At 41.0% G+C, this 15,565-nt stretch overlaps 4 protein-coding genes across 4 annotated transcripts in view; 1 reads left to right on the top strand and 3 right to left on the bottom strand.

Annotated features, from left to right (window-relative positions):
• Nucleotides 1-15,565, top strand: part of igsf5b (immunoglobulin superfamily, member 5b) — a 54,939-nt gene that overhangs the window by 25,015 nt on the left and 14,359 nt on the right. The gene's annotated exons all lie outside the window — the stretch shown is intronic.
• Nucleotides 290-4,029, bottom strand: LOC118208944 (ADP-ribosylation factor-like protein 13B). The gene is made up of 8 exons (XM_035383956.1): nt 3,434-4,029; nt 2,900-2,970; nt 2,169-2,418; nt 1,720-1,825; nt 1,369-1,562; nt 1,122-1,239; nt 864-909; nt 290-654 (listed from the first exon to the last, which is right to left on the bottom strand). Exons 1-8 carry the CDS (start codon nt 3,478-3,480, stop codon nt 503-505), a joined length of 984 nt encoding a protein of 327 aa, XP_035239847.1. The 5' UTR covers nt 3,481-4,029; the 3' UTR covers nt 290-502.
• LOC118208948 (ADP-ribosylation factor-like protein 13B) lies at nt 6,156-9,468 on the bottom strand. Its single transcript, XM_035383961.1, has 7 exons — nt 8,873-9,468; nt 8,339-8,409; nt 7,608-7,857; nt 7,159-7,264; nt 6,808-7,001; nt 6,561-6,678; nt 6,156-6,348 (listed from the first exon to the last, which is right to left on the bottom strand). The coding sequence occupies exons 1-7, from the start codon at nt 8,917-8,919 to the stop codon at nt 6,250-6,252; spliced, it is 885 nt and encodes a 294-aa protein (XP_035239852.1). The 5' UTR covers nt 8,920-9,468; the 3' UTR covers nt 6,156-6,249.
• Nucleotides 11,195-14,930, bottom strand: LOC118208949 (ADP-ribosylation factor-like protein 13B). Its single transcript, XM_035383962.1, has 8 exons — nt 14,335-14,930; nt 13,805-13,875; nt 13,074-13,323; nt 12,625-12,730; nt 12,274-12,467; nt 12,027-12,144; nt 11,769-11,814; nt 11,195-11,559 (listed from the first exon to the last, which is right to left on the bottom strand). The coding sequence occupies exons 1-8, from the start codon at nt 14,379-14,381 to the stop codon at nt 11,408-11,410; spliced, it is 984 nt and encodes a 327-aa protein (XP_035239853.1). The 5' UTR covers nt 14,382-14,930; the 3' UTR covers nt 11,195-11,407.

Here is a 15,565-nt window from a genome sequence, read left to right as displayed (position 1 = left end):
GTAGGAGTAGTAGCAGCAGCTGTAGTAATAGTAGTAGCAGTAGTAGGAGTAGCAGTAGTAGCAGCAGTAGTAGCAGTAGCAGTAGTAGCAGTAGCTGAAGTAGTAGGAGTAGCAGTAGTAGCAGCAGTGGTAGTAGTAGCAGTAGTAGGAGTAGCAGCAGTAGTAGGAGTAGCAGTGGTAGCAGCAGTAGTAGTAGTAGCAGTAGTAGGAGTAGCAGCAGTAGTAGGAGTAGCAGTGGTAGCAGCAGTAGTAGTAGTAGCAGTAGTAGGAGTAGCAGTAGTAGCAGCAGTGGCAGTAGTAGTAGCAGTAGTGGTAGTAGTGTTAGTAGGGTTAGTAGTAGCATAAATTAAAAACTCTTAAACACTTATAAACACTTCAAATTGGATGGTCAAATTCTCAAAGCAAAAAAAGATTACATAAACAGTATAGTTGTGTGGAAACATGGTAATGGCTGTTTTGCTTCTCTATGGCAGAGCTCTTGGGGGGTGGGGGAGGAGCCCTGTCACTGTGGCGTCACCACATTGTGCTTGAGCCAGCCGAACCAGCTCTTGAGGCAGCCGCGTGTTTTGGCGGGGCCATCTGGAGTCAGAGGTGCCACTCTATTATTTTTCCTCCAGAAGCTCAGCTTCCTCTTCCTCTTTGGGCTGTGGTCTGCTGGAGCCGGTAGGGGGTTACATATAGGATCATTACTGCTTTTCTGTAAAATGTGCGTTTCCTATAAACCAGTCCCTATATTTCCTCTCATTCTAAAAAAGTAAGCATCTGCATACTTCTACAGTTACAATTGGGCTAAAGAAAAATGTGTGTACCTTATTTGACAATTATGTGTAACATTGGAGAGGCTGAGGGGGAGGGACACTTACCTTGGTCACTGTCCTTCTTGCTCTCTGTCTTCTTCATTGTCTTCATCTACATTTTGAGCACAAACACGCACGTGAACACATTTGAACCACAGGTGTTCCAGTCATGACTCTTTCCAGTCTTGATTGTGAATTGTACAGTCTTCTGGTCAGATCCATGGTATATCTTTCCCTGTTTCATTGTATATTCAACTGAGTTGTGTTCAGCCTTCTCATCCCTGATCTCTTAGTATAAGTTATTATAGCCAGCTGTGTTCTCACCTCTGGGATGAAGTCTCCAAATGGCTGGACAGGGTTTCCCATGGTGCCCTTCTCCCCCTGATCCAGCTCTGCAGTCTTAGCCTCTTCCCGCTCAGCCTCCTCCTGCTGTCTCCTTTCCCTGTCATTTCAAATATTAAATCATTTTGAATCACACAACACAAGTAATTTCATAGTGGGTCCATGGATCGGCCCATCTATGCACACGTATATGTCTACGTAGCCTTGTCGGAGGGGGTACAGCTCTTACCTCTCCTCTCGAACCTTGCGCACCCTCTCTGCCCGCTCTCTCCTGAACTTCTCCTCCTGTACCCTCTGCTTGGCCGTGTCCTTCTGCACGCGCCCATTGATGTTGTCATAGGCTGTGCCCACAGACTCCAGGAGCCACTCCAGTCCATCCTCAATGGCCTTCTTGCCAACGGTCATCACAGCAGAATACGGCACCTGAAATGTTGATTTTGCCTCGTGAAGCTTTGATGCTGTCTCCTCCAGCCACATGATGCACACATTGTGCCCAATACTACAGCGCTGTCAAACACTGCATCAGAACAGCACTGCAAGGTTGTCATCTCCTTTCCATCAGACTCCTAACAATACTCACTACTTTACAGCGGCATTTGTTCTGCTTCACAAGTGTCTCCAGGGACAGGTGATCTACAATATCTGCCTCCCGCAGGGCTTCTTCTCTGTCCTGTTTGTTTGCCAGGCTAACACAAAAGGGACATTTTGTATATTTTCAAAATGTCGCCCATAAACATAATCCATTAGAATAAATTATCCATAGCAATATTCTCATCCTAAATTGAGATGATCTTTTCATGATTAAATATGATTTAATTGATTTTTGGGCTATGACTGAACAGCCCTGGAATTTGTGTCTTCATGTTCTTCATTCTCTGGTTGACTCACTAATTGGCTCAGAGGCGCTTGCAATAATTATATTTTACACTTATTTCACACTATTTAACTTGTTTGCGCTCTCTGTACAGTACCACCCTTTCCCTCTTTAGGACAGGTGGTGTCATATTCGGCGCAGCTAATTGTACTCACAGGAGAAGCGGCTTCCCCTTGATGAGGGGGTGGCTCAGAACCTTGGCCAGCGTGTCCTCGGTTTCCTTCATGCGCTGGCCGTCGCTGGAGTCCACCACAAACATCAAGCCGTGACACTCGGCGAAGTAGTGCTTCCACATGTCACGCATGTGCTCCCCCCCGCCCAGGTCAAAGATGGACACGTCATACTGCCCCTGTTTCAGGCTCACGGGGCAAAATCCCACGGTAGGCCATACGTCTTCTGGGTTTTCTAAAGGAAGATCAAAATAGAACAACAAATCAATCCTATCTTAATGTTTCAAGCGGGGGGAAAAATCCATTCTTTGTTAAGGTTTTTCTGTGTATCACAATAATTCTGCTCTGGTACAAAAAATAATTTAATTAAGTCATTTAAATTTCCAATCCAGCATAATATTTTCACTAAAACTTACATATTTTGAACAACACTTTAAATAAAGAACAGCATAGGCTACATCTATGTACTTGAATCCACTAGGACTGTGGCAATATTACAGTCTAGTTTAGAGTACAAATGAGGTTTAGAATATTACATGCCTTGAATATTTCAAAATACTTTGAGTCTGCTGAGAATCAAAGCAGTATTCAGTGTTTCACAGCATAAGCATTATATTAAAACTTGTGGTTGGGTCCCTAAACTAATAGATGTTTTATATTTTAAGCATGTTAATATAAACAAGCAAGTAATGTGGCATACTTAAATAAAACCTTACCTCCTTGAATGCTTCTGATTGTTGAAGTTTTCCCCGCATTATCAAGCCCCAAAATGGCCAAAGTGACTTTCCTAGAAGTTGAAAAGATAACAAGTTATAGTGCTATTTATGAATTGCAACTTATGTGGTGAGGTACCCAACAAAGTTTCTTTCATAGAAATACTCATTCTGGTGGTTAGTTTGGCCAAGTTCAATATGTTATCTTTATTTATTATGTATTGATTTCTTCATCAGGGACAATGCACAGCTTGTCCCATAGCTATAATAATAAATCATACATACAGGAGTATCCAATCTTGTCACACAATTAGCCACCACTCTTGTTGATATGCTATATTGCACACATTAGCTATCTTTCAGTTATTCCCCTTACTTTGGCCCTCCTTTATTTGATTGTTTTTACATGTCATCTGAGTAGATTCCTGTGAAATGATAGCTGGACTGGTAGTTATGACTTAACCATCTTGTTTCTGAAGCCTGCTTCTGGGACAATAATGATCTAATTGCAAAATAGTAAAAAAAAATTAATCTCACCTTTCAGGCCTTCTACGTTTCCTTAAAAATTTCCAACAGTTCTCCATCAGGATGAAAAAAAAAATCAATTACACAATTGAAATGACACAATTAAAAGCAGAAAATAGAATAGCTCAATACAGATGATCTCCAGCACAAACACTGGTGGATAATGGGACATCCCACACTTAAATAGTTTTTGATTTGATTTTGATGTTATGATGTCACAGTATCATAATTCTATTGCCCTGGTAACATAAGAAACAGAATGCCACTGTCATAAAAGATTCTATCAACAGCACACATATTCAGGGTTTCTTCTAGGCAAACGTTCTGGACATAGGACATTCACTATACTCTTGTGCTTAGCTGTGGTTTGAGCAATCTCTGCTACTGTAGAGAAGAATCACACAGCCCGGCATTTCTGCAGAAAGCTTCACCGTTTTGCCATTTTGGAATTTTGCTTGTGTGTACCATGAGCTTAAACTCATTTTTAAGAGTGTGCAAGAATGTTAATGAAGCTATTTGTTCCTTCTTTAATTGTGAAGGCTTTTCTTTGACGTTTGTATGCAGTCGATTAAGAGGTAAAACTCAAATCATTATGTTTATTGTATGAAACCCAATATTGTTCTGGTTGTGCTGTGATTGACACGCAGTGTTTGATTGATTCATTGTTACGTCACAGCCTAGAATACCAGGGTGAACCCCATTGTGATGTCATCAATGTGAGACCTGCCCTCATTTCATTCAGCCTTCATATGTATTTTCAGTGTGTGCTCTCTACTTGAGTACTCTTGCATGTTTTTTTTAAAACGGAGTGAAGTACTACATAGCATATGTTTGCAATACAGCAAAATGCTTGGACTGTAGCAGTTGGTATTTTACTTTGACAGACAGAGGCGGAGCCACTAGTGTGCACAGTCTGCTCAGAATGTGTAATATGGAACTATTTCCTCTATAATGTTTATTTTCTTGGATCACAGCAGCTGTGGTTCGGTGCTCTCTGCTTTGGTCTTCTACGGTTGCAGAACAGATTTCTTACAGGCAGACGCTGGTGAGGCTGCAGGTTTCCGTGGCTGTTATCCTGTTTGATTTGGGGCTAATTACTGTAACACATGGGATATTCCTGGCCATGTGACTTGTGGCTTTACGGTGGCTTTAAGTTTTTATTCTGTCTTTTTTAGTGATGTCTAATTGTACTTGTAAACTCATTCCTTCTTAAATATCAGTTTAGGAGGGTGTGAACTACTTCATTCGTCCTCGAAGGCACCTGCGACTACATAATCATGGCATGCATTTTTGTTCTAATCTAATGAACATGTTGCTCATATCTGTAAAAATCCGATTGAAAATAGAGCACAGTCACTTCTATCAATGTCCGGGTGAATTGCAACCCTAAATGCTGTTAGCCAGGTTTCCCTGGTTTGTAGAACTCCTTCATTCTTGCCAGCTGTTACTGTCTACAGAATTCTACTATTGACCATCTCCGCAGTGGATTACAATTGTGACTTTTAAAAAAAAATCAAGATGCGTGTACCCTGGCAGATGACGTGATGCAGGCAGAGTCAAAGGACAACTTCCAAAAACGTGCAGTCATTGGCAATCAGTGCTGTGTTGTCTTTTTGAGCAAGTGCTGAAAATGTGTAAAATGCCTTGCATAAGTCTGGGACAGTTAGGATATGGCATTAAAATTGCAACCCACGCTTAAGAATGAATGTTCCACTGACGAAAAAAGAAATAATGCATTGAAAGGAACTTTATTAAATAAAAGAGCACATTCACAGACATTTACCATATTGTATAATTTAGCAATTTGTATTATTATTATTAGCAGTAGTTGTAGCAGTAGTAATCTTTATGTAATCTTTTTTTGCTTTGAGAATTTGACCATCCAATTTGAAGTGTTTATAAGTGTTTAAGAGTTTTTAATTTATGCTACTACTAACCCTACTAACACTACTACCACTACTGCTACTACTACTGCCACTGCTGCTACTACTACAGTAGTATTAGTTGTATTAGTAGCAGTAGGAGTAGTAGCAGCAGCTGTAGTAATAGTAGTAGCAGTAGTAGGAGTAGCAGTAGTAGCAGCAGTAGTAGCAGTAGCAGTAGTAGCAGTAGCTGAAGTAGTAGGAGTAGCAGTAGTAGCAGCAGTGGTAGTAGTAGCAGTAGTAGGAGTAGCAGCAGTAGTAGGAGTAGCAGTGGTAGCAGCAGTAGTAGTAGTAGCAGTAGTAGGAGTAGCAGCAGTAGTAGGAGTAGCAGTGGTAGCAGCAGTAGTAGTAGTAGCAGTAGTAGGAGTAGCAGTAGTAGCAGCAGTGGCAGTAGTAGTAGCAGTAGTGGTAGTAGTGTTAGTAGGGTTAGTAGTAGCATAAATTAAAAACTCTTAAACACTTATAAACACTTCAAATTGGATGGTCAAATTCTCAAAGCAAAAAAAGATTACATAAACAGTATAGTTGTGTGGAAACATGGTAATGGCTGTTTTGCTTCTCTATGGCAGAGCTCTTGGGGGGTGGGGGAGGAGCCCTGTCACTGTGGCGTCACCACATTGTGCTTGAGCCAGCCAAACCAGCTATTGAGGCAGCCACGTGTTTTGGCGGGGCCATCTGGAGTCAGAGGTGCCACTCTATTATTTTTCCTCCAGAAGCTCAGCTTCCTCTTCCTCTTTGGGCTGTGGTCTGCTGGAGCCGGTAGGGGGTTACATATAGGATCATTACTGCTTTTCTGTAAAATGTGCGTTTCCTATAAACCAGTCCCTATATTTCCTCTCATTCTAAAAAAGTAAGCATCTGCATACTTCTACAGTTACAATTGGGCTAAAGAAAAATGTGTGTACCTTATTTGACAATTATGTGTAACATTGGAGAGGCTGAGGGGGAGGGACACTTACCTTGGTCACTGTCCTTCTTGCTCTCTGTCTTCTTCATTGTCTTCATCTACATTTTGAGCACAAACACGCACGTGAACACATTTGAACCACAGGTGTTCCAGTCATGACTCTTTCCAGTCTTGATTGTGAATTGTACAGTCTTCTGGTCAGATCCATGGTATATCTTTCCCTGTTTCATTGTATATTCAACTGAGTTGTGTTCAGCCTTCTCATCCCTGATCTCTTAGTATAAGTTATTATAGCCAGCTGTGTTCTCACCTCTGGGATGAAGTCTCCAAATGGCTGGACAGGGTTTCCCATGGTGCCCTTCTCCCCCTGATCCAGCTCTGCAGTCTTAGCCTCTTCCCGCTCAGCCTCCTCCTGCTGTCTCCTTTCCCTGTCATTTCAAATATTAAATCATTTTGAATCACACAACACAAGTAATTTCATAGTGGGTCCATGGATCGGCCCATCTATGCACACGTATATGTCTACGTAGCCTTGTCGGAGGGGGTACAGCTCTTACCTCTCCTCTCGAACCTTGCGCACCCTCTCTGCCCGCTCTCTCCTGAACTTCTCCTCCTGTACCCTCTGCTTGGCCGTGTCCTTCTGCACGCGCCCATTGATGTTGTCATAGGCTGTGCCCACAGACTCCAGGAGCCACTCCAGTCCATCCTCAATGGCCTTCTTGCCAACGGTCATCACAGCAGAATACGGCACCTGAAATGTTGATTTTGCCTCGTGAAGCTTTGATGCTGTCTCCTCCAGCCACATGATGCACACATTGTGCCCAATACTACAGCGCTGTCAAACACTGCATCAGAACAGCACTGCAAGGTTGTCATCTCCTTTCCATCAGACTCCTAACAATACTCACTACTTTACAGCGGCATTTGTTCTGCTTCACAAGTGTCTCCAGGGACAGGTGATCTACAATATCTGCCTCCCGCAGGGCTTCTTCTCTGTCCTGTTTGTTTGCCAGGCTAACACAAAAGGGACATTTTGTATATTTTCAAAATGTCGCCCATAAACATAATCCATTAGAATAAATTATCCATAGCAATATTCTCATCCTAAATTGAGATGATCTTTTCATGATTAAATATGATTTAATTGATTTTTGGGCTATGACTGAACAGCCCTGGAATTTGTGTCTTCATGTTCTTCATTCTCTGGTTGACTCACTAATTGGCTCAGAGGCGCTTGCAATAATTATATTTTACACTTATTTCACACTATTTAACTTGTTTGCGCTCTCTGTACAGTACCACCCTTTCCCTCTTTAGGACAGGTGGTGTCATATTCGGCGCAGCTAATTGTACTCACAGGAGAAGCGGCTTCCCCTTGATGAGGGGGTGGCTCAGAACCTTGGCCAGCGTGTCCTCGGTTTCCTTCATGCGCTGGCCGTCGCTGGAGTCCACCACAAACATCAAGCCGTGACACTCGGCGAAGTAGTGCTTCCACATGTCACGCATGTGCTCCCCCCCGCCCAGGTCAAAGATGGACACGTCATACTGCCCCTGTTTCAGGCTCACGGGGCAAAATCCCACGGTAGGCCATACGTCTTCTGGGTTTTCTAAAGGAAGATCAAAATAGAACAACAAATCAATCCTATCTTAATGTTTCAAGCGGGGGGAAAAATCCATTCATTGTGAAGGTTTTTCTGTGTATCACAATAATTCTGCTCTGGTACAAAAAATAATTTAATTAAGTCATTTAAATTTCCAATCCAGCATAATATTTTCACTAAAACTTACATATTTTGAACAACACTTTAAATAAAGAACAGCATAGGCTACATCTATGTACTTGAATCCACTAGGACTGTGGCAATATTACAGTCTAGTTTAGAGTACAAATGAGGTTTAGAATATTACATGCCTTGAATATTTCAAAATACTTTGAGTCTGCTGAGAATCAAAGCAGTATTCAGTGTTTCACAGCATAAGCATTATATTAAAACTTGTGGTTGGGTCCCTAAACTAATAGATGTTTTATATTTTAAGCATGTTAATATAAACAAGCAAGTAATGTGGCATACTTAAATAAAACCTTACCTCCTTGAATGCTTCTGATTGTTGAAGTTTTCCCCGCATTATCAAGCCCCAAAATGGCCAAAGTGACTTTCCTAGAAGTTGAAAAGATAACAAGTTATAGTGCTATTTATGAATTGCAACTTATGTGGTGAGGTACCCAACAAAGTTTCTTTCATAGAAATACTCATTCTGGTGGTTAGTTTGGCCAAGTTCAATATGTTATCTTTATTTATTATGTATTGATTTCTTCATCAGGGACAATGCACAGCTTGTCCCATAGCTATAATAATAAATCATACATACAGGAGTATCCAATCTTGTCACACAATTAGCCACCACTCTTGTTGATATGCTATATTGCACACATTAGCTATCTTTCAGTTATTCCCCTTACTTTGGCCCTCCTTTATTTGATTGTTTTTACATGTCATCTGAGTAGATTCCTGTGAAATGATAGCTGGACTGGTAGTTATGACTTAACCATCTTGTTTCTGAAGCCTGCTTCTGGGACAATAATGATCTAATTGCAAAATAGTAAAAAAAAATTAATCTCACCTTTCAGGCCTTCTACGTTTCCTTAAAAATTTCCAACAGTTCTCCATCAGGATGAAAAAAAAAATCAATTACACAATTGAAATGACACAATTAAAAGCAGAAAATAGAATAGCTCAATACAGATGATCTCCAGCACAAACACTGGTGGATAATGGGACATCCCACACTTAAATAGTTTTTGATTTGATTTTGATGTTATGATGTCACAGTATCATAATTCTATTGCCCTGGTAACATAAGAAACAGAATGCCACTGTCATAAAAGATTCTATCAACAGCACACATATTCAGGGTTTCTTCTAGGCAAACGTTCTGGACATAGGACATTCACTATACTCTTGTGCTTAGCTGTGGTTTGAGCAATCTCTGCTACTGTAGAGAAGAATCACACAGCCCGGCATTTCTGCAGAAAGCTTCACCGTTTTGCCATTTTGGAATTTTGCTTGTGTGTACCATGAGCTTAAACTCATTTTTAAGAGTGTGCAAGAATGTTAATGAAGCTATTTGTTCCTTCTTTAATTGTGAAGGCTTTTCTTTGACGTTTGTATGCAGTCGATTAAGAGGTAAAACTCAAATCATTATGTTTATTGTATGAAACCCAATATTGTTCTGGTTGTGCTGTGATTGACACGCAGTGTTTGATTGATTCATTGTTACGTCACAGCCTAGAATACCAGGGTGAACCCCATTGTGATGTCATCAATGTGAGACCTGCCCTCATTTCATTCAGCCTTCATATGTATTTTCAGTGTGTGCTCTCTACTTGAGTACTCTTGCATGTTTTTTTTAAAACGGAGTGAAGTACTACATAGCATATGTTTGCAATACAGCAAAATGCTTGGACTGTAGCAGTTGGTATTTTACTTTGACAGACAGAGGCGGAGCCACTAGTGTGCACAGTCTGCTCAGAATGTGTAATATGGAACTATTTCCTCTATAATGTTTATTTTCTTGGATCACAGCAGCTGTGGTTCGGTGCTCTCTGCTTTGGTCTTCTACGGTTGCAGAACAGATTTCTTACAGGCAGACTCTGGTGAGGCTGCAGGTTTCCGTGGCTGTTATCCTGTTTGATTTGGGGCTAATTACTGTAACACATGGGATATTCCTGGCCATGTGACTTGTGGCTTTACGGTGGCTTTAAGTTTTTATTCTGTCTTTTTTAGTGATGTCTAATTGTACTTGTAAACTCATTCCTTCTTAAATATCAGTTTAGGAGGGTGTGAACTACTTCATTCGTCCTCGAAGGCACCTGCGACTACATAATCATGGCATGCATTTTTGTTCTAATCTAATGAACATGTTGCTCATATCTGTAAAAATCCGATTGAAAATAGAGCACAGTCACTTCTATCAATGTCCGGGTGAATTGCAACCCTAAATGCTGTTAGCCAGGTTTCCCTGGTTTGTAGAACTCCTTCATTCTTGCCAGCTGTTACTGTCTACAGAATTCTACTATTGACCATCTCCGCAGTGGATTACAATTGTGACTTTTAAAAAAAAATCAAGATGCGTGTACCCTGGCAGATGACGTGATGCAGGCAGAGTCAAAGGACAACTTCCAAAAACGTGCAGTCATTGGCAATCAGTGCTGTGTTGTCTTTTTGAGCAAGTGCTGAAAATGTGTAAAATGCCTTGCATAAGTCTGGGACAGTTAGGATATGGCATTAAAATTGCAACCCACGCTTAAGAATGAATGTTCCACTGACGAAAAAAGAAATAATGCATTGAAAGGAACTTTATTAAATAAAAGAGCACATTCACAGACATTTACCATATTGTATAATTTAGCAATTTGTATTATTATTATTAGCAATAGTTGTAGCAGTAGTAATCTTTATGTAATCTTTTTTTGCTTTGAGAATTTGACCATCCAATTTGAAGTGTTTATAAGTGTTTAAGAGTTTTTAATTTATGCTACTACTAACCCTACTAACACTACTACCACTACTGCTACTACTACTGCCACTGCTGCTACTACTACAGTAGTATTAGTTGTATTAGTAGCAGTAGGAGTAGTAGCAGCAGCTGTAGTAATAGTAGTAGCAGTAGTAGGAGTAGCAGTAGTAGCAGCAGTAGTAGCAGTAGCAGTAGTAGCAGTAGCTGAAGTAATAGTAGTAGCAGTAGTAGCAGCAGTAGTAGGAGTAGCAGTAGTAGCAGCAGTGGTAGTAGTAGCAGTAGTAGGAGTAGCAGCAGTAGTAGGAGTAGCAGTGGTAGCAGCAGTAGTAGTAGTAGCAGTAGTAGGAGTAGCAGCAGTAGTAGGAGTAGCAGTGGTAGCAGCAGTAGTAGTAGTAGCAGTAGTAGGAGTAGCAGTAGTAGCAGCAGTGGCAGTAGTAGTAGCAGTAGTGGTAGTAGTGTTAGTAGGGTTAGTAGTAGCATAAATTAAAAACTCTTAAACACTTATAAACACTTCAAATTGGATGGTCAAATTCTCAAAGCAAAAAAAGATTACATAAACAGTATAGTTGTGTGGAAACATGGTAATGGCTGTTTTGCTTCTCTATGGCAGAGCTCTTGGGGGGTGGGGGAGGAGCCCTGTCACTGTGGCGTCACCACATTGTGCTTGAGCCAGCCAAACCAGCTCTTGAGGCAGCCGCGTGTTTTGGCGGGGCCATCTGGAGTCAGAGGTGCCACTCTATTATTTTTCCTCCAGAAGCTCAGCTTCCTCTTCCTCTTTGGGCTGTGGTCTGCTGGAGCCGGTAGGGGGTTACATATAGGATCATTACTGCTTTTCTGTAAAATGTGCGTTTCCTATAAACCAGTCCCTATATTTCCTCTCATTCTAAAAAAGTAAGCATCTGCATACTTCTACAGTTACAATTGGGCTAAAGAAAAATGTGTGTACCTTATTTGACAATTATGTGTAACATTGGAGAGGCTGAGGGGGAGGGACACTTACCTTGGTCACTGTCCTTCTTGCTCTCTGTCTTCTTCATTGTCTTCATCTACATTTTGAGCACAAACACGCACGTGAACACATTTGAACCACAGGTGTTCCAGTCATGACTCTTTCCAGTCTTGATTGTGAATTGTACAGTCTTCTGGTCAGATCCATGGTATATCTTTCCCTGTTTCATTGTATATTCAACTGAGTTGTGTTCAGCCTTCTCATCCCTGATCTCTTAGTATAAGTTATTATAGCCAGCTGTGTTCTCACCTCTGGGATGAAGTCTCCAAATGGCTGGACAGGGTTTCCCATGGTGCCCTTCTCCCCCTGATCCAGCTCTGCAGTCTTAGCCTCTTCCCGCTCAGCCTCCTCCTGCTGTCTCCTTTCCCTGTCATTTCAAATATTAAATCATTTTGAATCACACAACACAAGTAATTTCATAGTGGGTCCATGGATCGGCCCATCTATGCACACGTATATGTCTACGTAGCCTTGTCGGAGGGGGTACAGCTCTTACCTCTCCTCTCGAACCTTGCGCACCCTCTCTGCCCGCTCTCTCCTGAACTTCTCCTCCTGCACCCTCTGCTTGGCCGTGTCCTTCTGCACGCGCCCATTGATGTTGTCATAGGCTGTGCCCACAGACTCCAGAAGCCACTCCAGTCCATCCTCAATGGCCTTCTTGCCAACGGTCATCACAGCAGAATACGGCACCTGAAATGTTGATTTTGCCTCGTGAAGCTTTGATGCAGTCTCCTCCAGCCACATGATGCACACATTGTGCCCAATACTACAGCGCTGTCAAACACTGCATCAGAACAGCACTGCAAGGTTGTCATCTCCTTTCCATCAGACTCCTAACAATACTCACTACTTTACAGCGGCATTTGTTCTGCTTCACGAGTGTCTCCAGGGACAGGTGATCTACAATATCTGCCTCCCGCAGGGCTTCTTCTCTGTCCTGTTTGTTTGCCAGGCTAACACAAAAGGGACATTTTGTATATTTTCAAAATGTCGCCCATAAACATAATCCATTAGAATAAATTATCCATAGCAATATTCTCATCCTAAATTGAGATGATCTTTTCATGATTAAATATGATTTAATTGATTTTTGGGCTATGACTGAACAGCCCTGGAATTTGTGTCTTCATGTTCTTCATTCTCTGGTTGACTCACTAATTGGCTCAGAGGCGCTTGCAATAATTATATTTTACACTTATTTCACACTATTTAACTTGTTTGCGCTCTCTGTACAGTACCACCCTTTCCCTCTTTAGGACAGGTGGTGTCATATTCGGCGCAGCTAATTGTACTCACAGGAGAAGCGGCTTCCCCTTGATGAGGGGGTGGCTCAGAACCTTGGCCAGCGTGTCCTCGGTTTCCTTCATGCGCTGGCCGTCGCTGGAGTCCACCACAAACATCAAGCCGTGACACTCGGCGAAGTAGTGCTTCCACATGTCACGCATGTGCTCCCCCCCGCCCAGGTCAAAGATGGACACGTCATACTGCCCCTGTTTCAGGCTCACGGGGCAAAATCCCACGGTAGGCCATACGTCTTCTGGGTTTTCTAAAGGAAGATCAAAATAGAACAACAAATCAATCCTATCTTAATGTTTCAAGCGGGGGGAAAAATCCATTCATTGTGAAGGTTTTTCTGTGTATCACAATAATTCTGCTCTGGTACAAAAAATAATTTAATTAAGTCATTTAAATTTCCAATCCAGCATAATATTTTCACTAAAACTTACATATTTTGAACAACACTTTAAATAAAGAACAGCATAGGCTACATCTATGTACTTGAATCCACTAGGACTGTGGCAATATTACAGTCTAGTTTAGAGTACAAATGAGGTTTAGAATATTACATGCCTTGAATATTTCAAAATACTTTGAGTCTGCTGAGAATCAAAGCAGTATTCAGTGTTTCACAGCATAAGCATTATATTAAAACTTGTGGTTGGGTCCCTAAACTAATAGATGTTTTATATTTTAAGCATGTTAATATAAACAAGCAAGTAATGTGGCATACTTAAATAAAACCTTACCTCCTTGAATGCTTCTGATTGTTGAAGTTTTCCCCGCATTATCAAGCCCCAAAATGGCCAAAGTGACTTTCCTAGAAGTTGAAAAGATAACAAGTTATAGTGCTATTTATGAATTGCAACTTATGTGGTGAGGTACCCAACAAAGTTTCTTTCATAGAAATACTCATTCTGGTGGTTAGTTTGGCCAAGTTCAATATGTTATCTTTATTTATTATGTATTGATTTCTTCATCAGGGACAATGCACAGCTTGTCCCATAGCTATAATAATAAATCATACATACAGGAGTATCCAATCTTGTCACACAATTAGCCACCTTGTTGATATGCTATATTGCACACATTAGCTATCTTTCAGTTATTCCCCTTACTTTGGCCCTCCTTTATTTGATTGTTTTTACATGTCATCTGAGTAGATTCCTGTGAAATGATAGCTGGACTGGTAGTTATGACTTAACCATCTTGTTTCTGAAGCCTGCTTCTGGGACAATAATGATCTAATTGCAAAATAGTAAAAAAAAATTAATCTCACCTTTCAGGCCTTCTACGTTTCCTTAAAAATTTCCAACAGTTCTCCATCAGGATGAAAAAAAAAATCAATTACACAATTGAAATGACACAATTAAAAGCAGAAAATAGAATAGCTCAATACAGATGATCTCCAGCACAAACACTGGTGGATAATGGGACATCCCACACTTAAATAGTTTTTGATTTGATTTTGATGTTATGATGTCACAGTATCATAATTCTATTGCCCTGGTAACATAAGAAACAGAATGCCACTGTCATAAAAGATTCTATCAACAGCACACATATTCAGGGTTTCTTCTAGGCAAACGTTCTGGACATAGGACATTCACTATACTCTTGTGCTTAGCTGTGGTTTGAGCAATCTCTGCTACTGTAGAGAAGAATCACACAGCCCGGCATTTCTGCAGAAAGCTTCACCGTTTTGCCATTTTGGAATTTTGCTTGTGTGTACCATGAGCTTAAACTCATTTTTAAGAGTGTGCAAGAATGTTAATGAAGCTATTTGTTCCTTCTTTAATTGTGAAGGCTTTTCTTTGACGTTTGTATGCAGTCGATTAAGAGGTAAAACTCAAATCATTATGTTTATTGTATGAAACCCAATATTGTTCTGGTTGTGCTGTGATTGACACGCAGTGTTTGATTGATTCATTGTTACGTCACAGCCTAGAATACCAGGGTGAACCCCATTGTGATGTCATCAATGTGAGACCTGCCCTCATTTCATTCAGCCTTCATATGTATTTTCAGTGTGTGCTCTCTACTTGAGTACTCTTGCATGTTTTTTTTAAAACGGAGTGAAGTACTACATAGCATATGTTTGCAATACAGCAAAATGCTTGGACTGTAGCAGTTGGTATTTTACTTTGACAGACAGAGGCGGAGCCACTAGTGTGCACAGTCTGCTCAGAATGTGTAATATGGAACTATTTCCTCTATAATGTTTATTTTCTTGGATCACAGCTGCTGTGGTTCGGTGCTCTCTGCTTTGGTCTTCTACGGTTGCAGAACAGATTTCTTACAGGCAGACGCTGGTGAGGCTGCAGGTTTCCGTGGCTGTTATCCTGTTTGATTTGGGGCTAATTACTGTAACGCATGGGATATTCCTGGCCATGTGACTTGTGGCTTTACGGTGGCTTTAAGTTTTTATTCTGTCTTTTTTAGTGATGTCTAATTGTACTTGTAAACTCATTCCTTCTTAAATATCAGTTTAGGAGGGTGTGAACTACTTC

Source organism: Anguilla anguilla, chromosome 12 (genome assembly GCF_013347855.1).
Source record: "Anguilla anguilla isolate fAngAng1 chromosome 12, fAngAng1.pri, whole genome shotgun sequence".
In the NCBI taxonomy this organism is placed as follows: Eukaryota; Metazoa; Chordata; class Actinopteri; order Anguilliformes; family Anguillidae; genus Anguilla; species Anguilla anguilla.
Note: the sequence above shows the minus strand (reverse complement) of the source record. Positions and strands in the feature narration are given on the sequence as shown.

Excerpts from the sequence above, each read along its gene's own strand:
- LOC118208944 (XM_035383956.1), bottom strand. The coding sequence starts at position 3,480 with ATGGAGAACTGTTGGAAATTTTTAAGGAAACGTAGAAGGCCTGAAAG. Across the intron at positions 2,419-2,899 it reads AATCAGAAGCATTCAAGGAG|AAAACCCAGAAGACGTATGG; the intron begins GTAAGGTTTTAT and ends ATCTTCCTTTAG. Across the intron at positions 910-1,121 it reads TTGGAGACTTCATCCCAGAG|ATGAAGACAATGAAGAAGAC; the intron begins GTGAGAACACAG and ends CTCAAAATGTAG.
- LOC118208948 (XM_035383961.1), bottom strand. The coding sequence starts at position 8,919 with ATGGAGAACTGTTGGAAATTTTTAAGGAAACGTAGAAGGCCTGAAAG. Across the intron at positions 7,858-8,338 it reads AATCAGAAGCATTCAAGGAG|AAAACCCAGAAGACGTATGG; the intron begins GTAAGGTTTTAT and ends ATCTTCCTTTAG. Across the intron at positions 6,349-6,560 it reads TTGGAGACTTCATCCCAGAG|ATGAAGACAATGAAGAAGAC; the intron begins GTGAGAACACAG and ends CTCAAAATGTAG.
- LOC118208949 (XM_035383962.1), bottom strand. The coding sequence starts at position 14,381 with ATGGAGAACTGTTGGAAATTTTTAAGGAAACGTAGAAGGCCTGAAAG. Across the intron at positions 12,731-13,073 it reads AAGGGGAAGCCGCTTCTCCT|CCTGGCAAACAAACAGGACA; the intron begins GTGAGTACAATT and ends CTTTTGTGTTAG. Across the intron at positions 12,468-12,624 it reads ACAAATGCCGCTGTAAAGTA|GTGCCGTATTCTGCTGTGAT; the intron begins GTGAGTATTGTT and ends TCAACATTTCAG.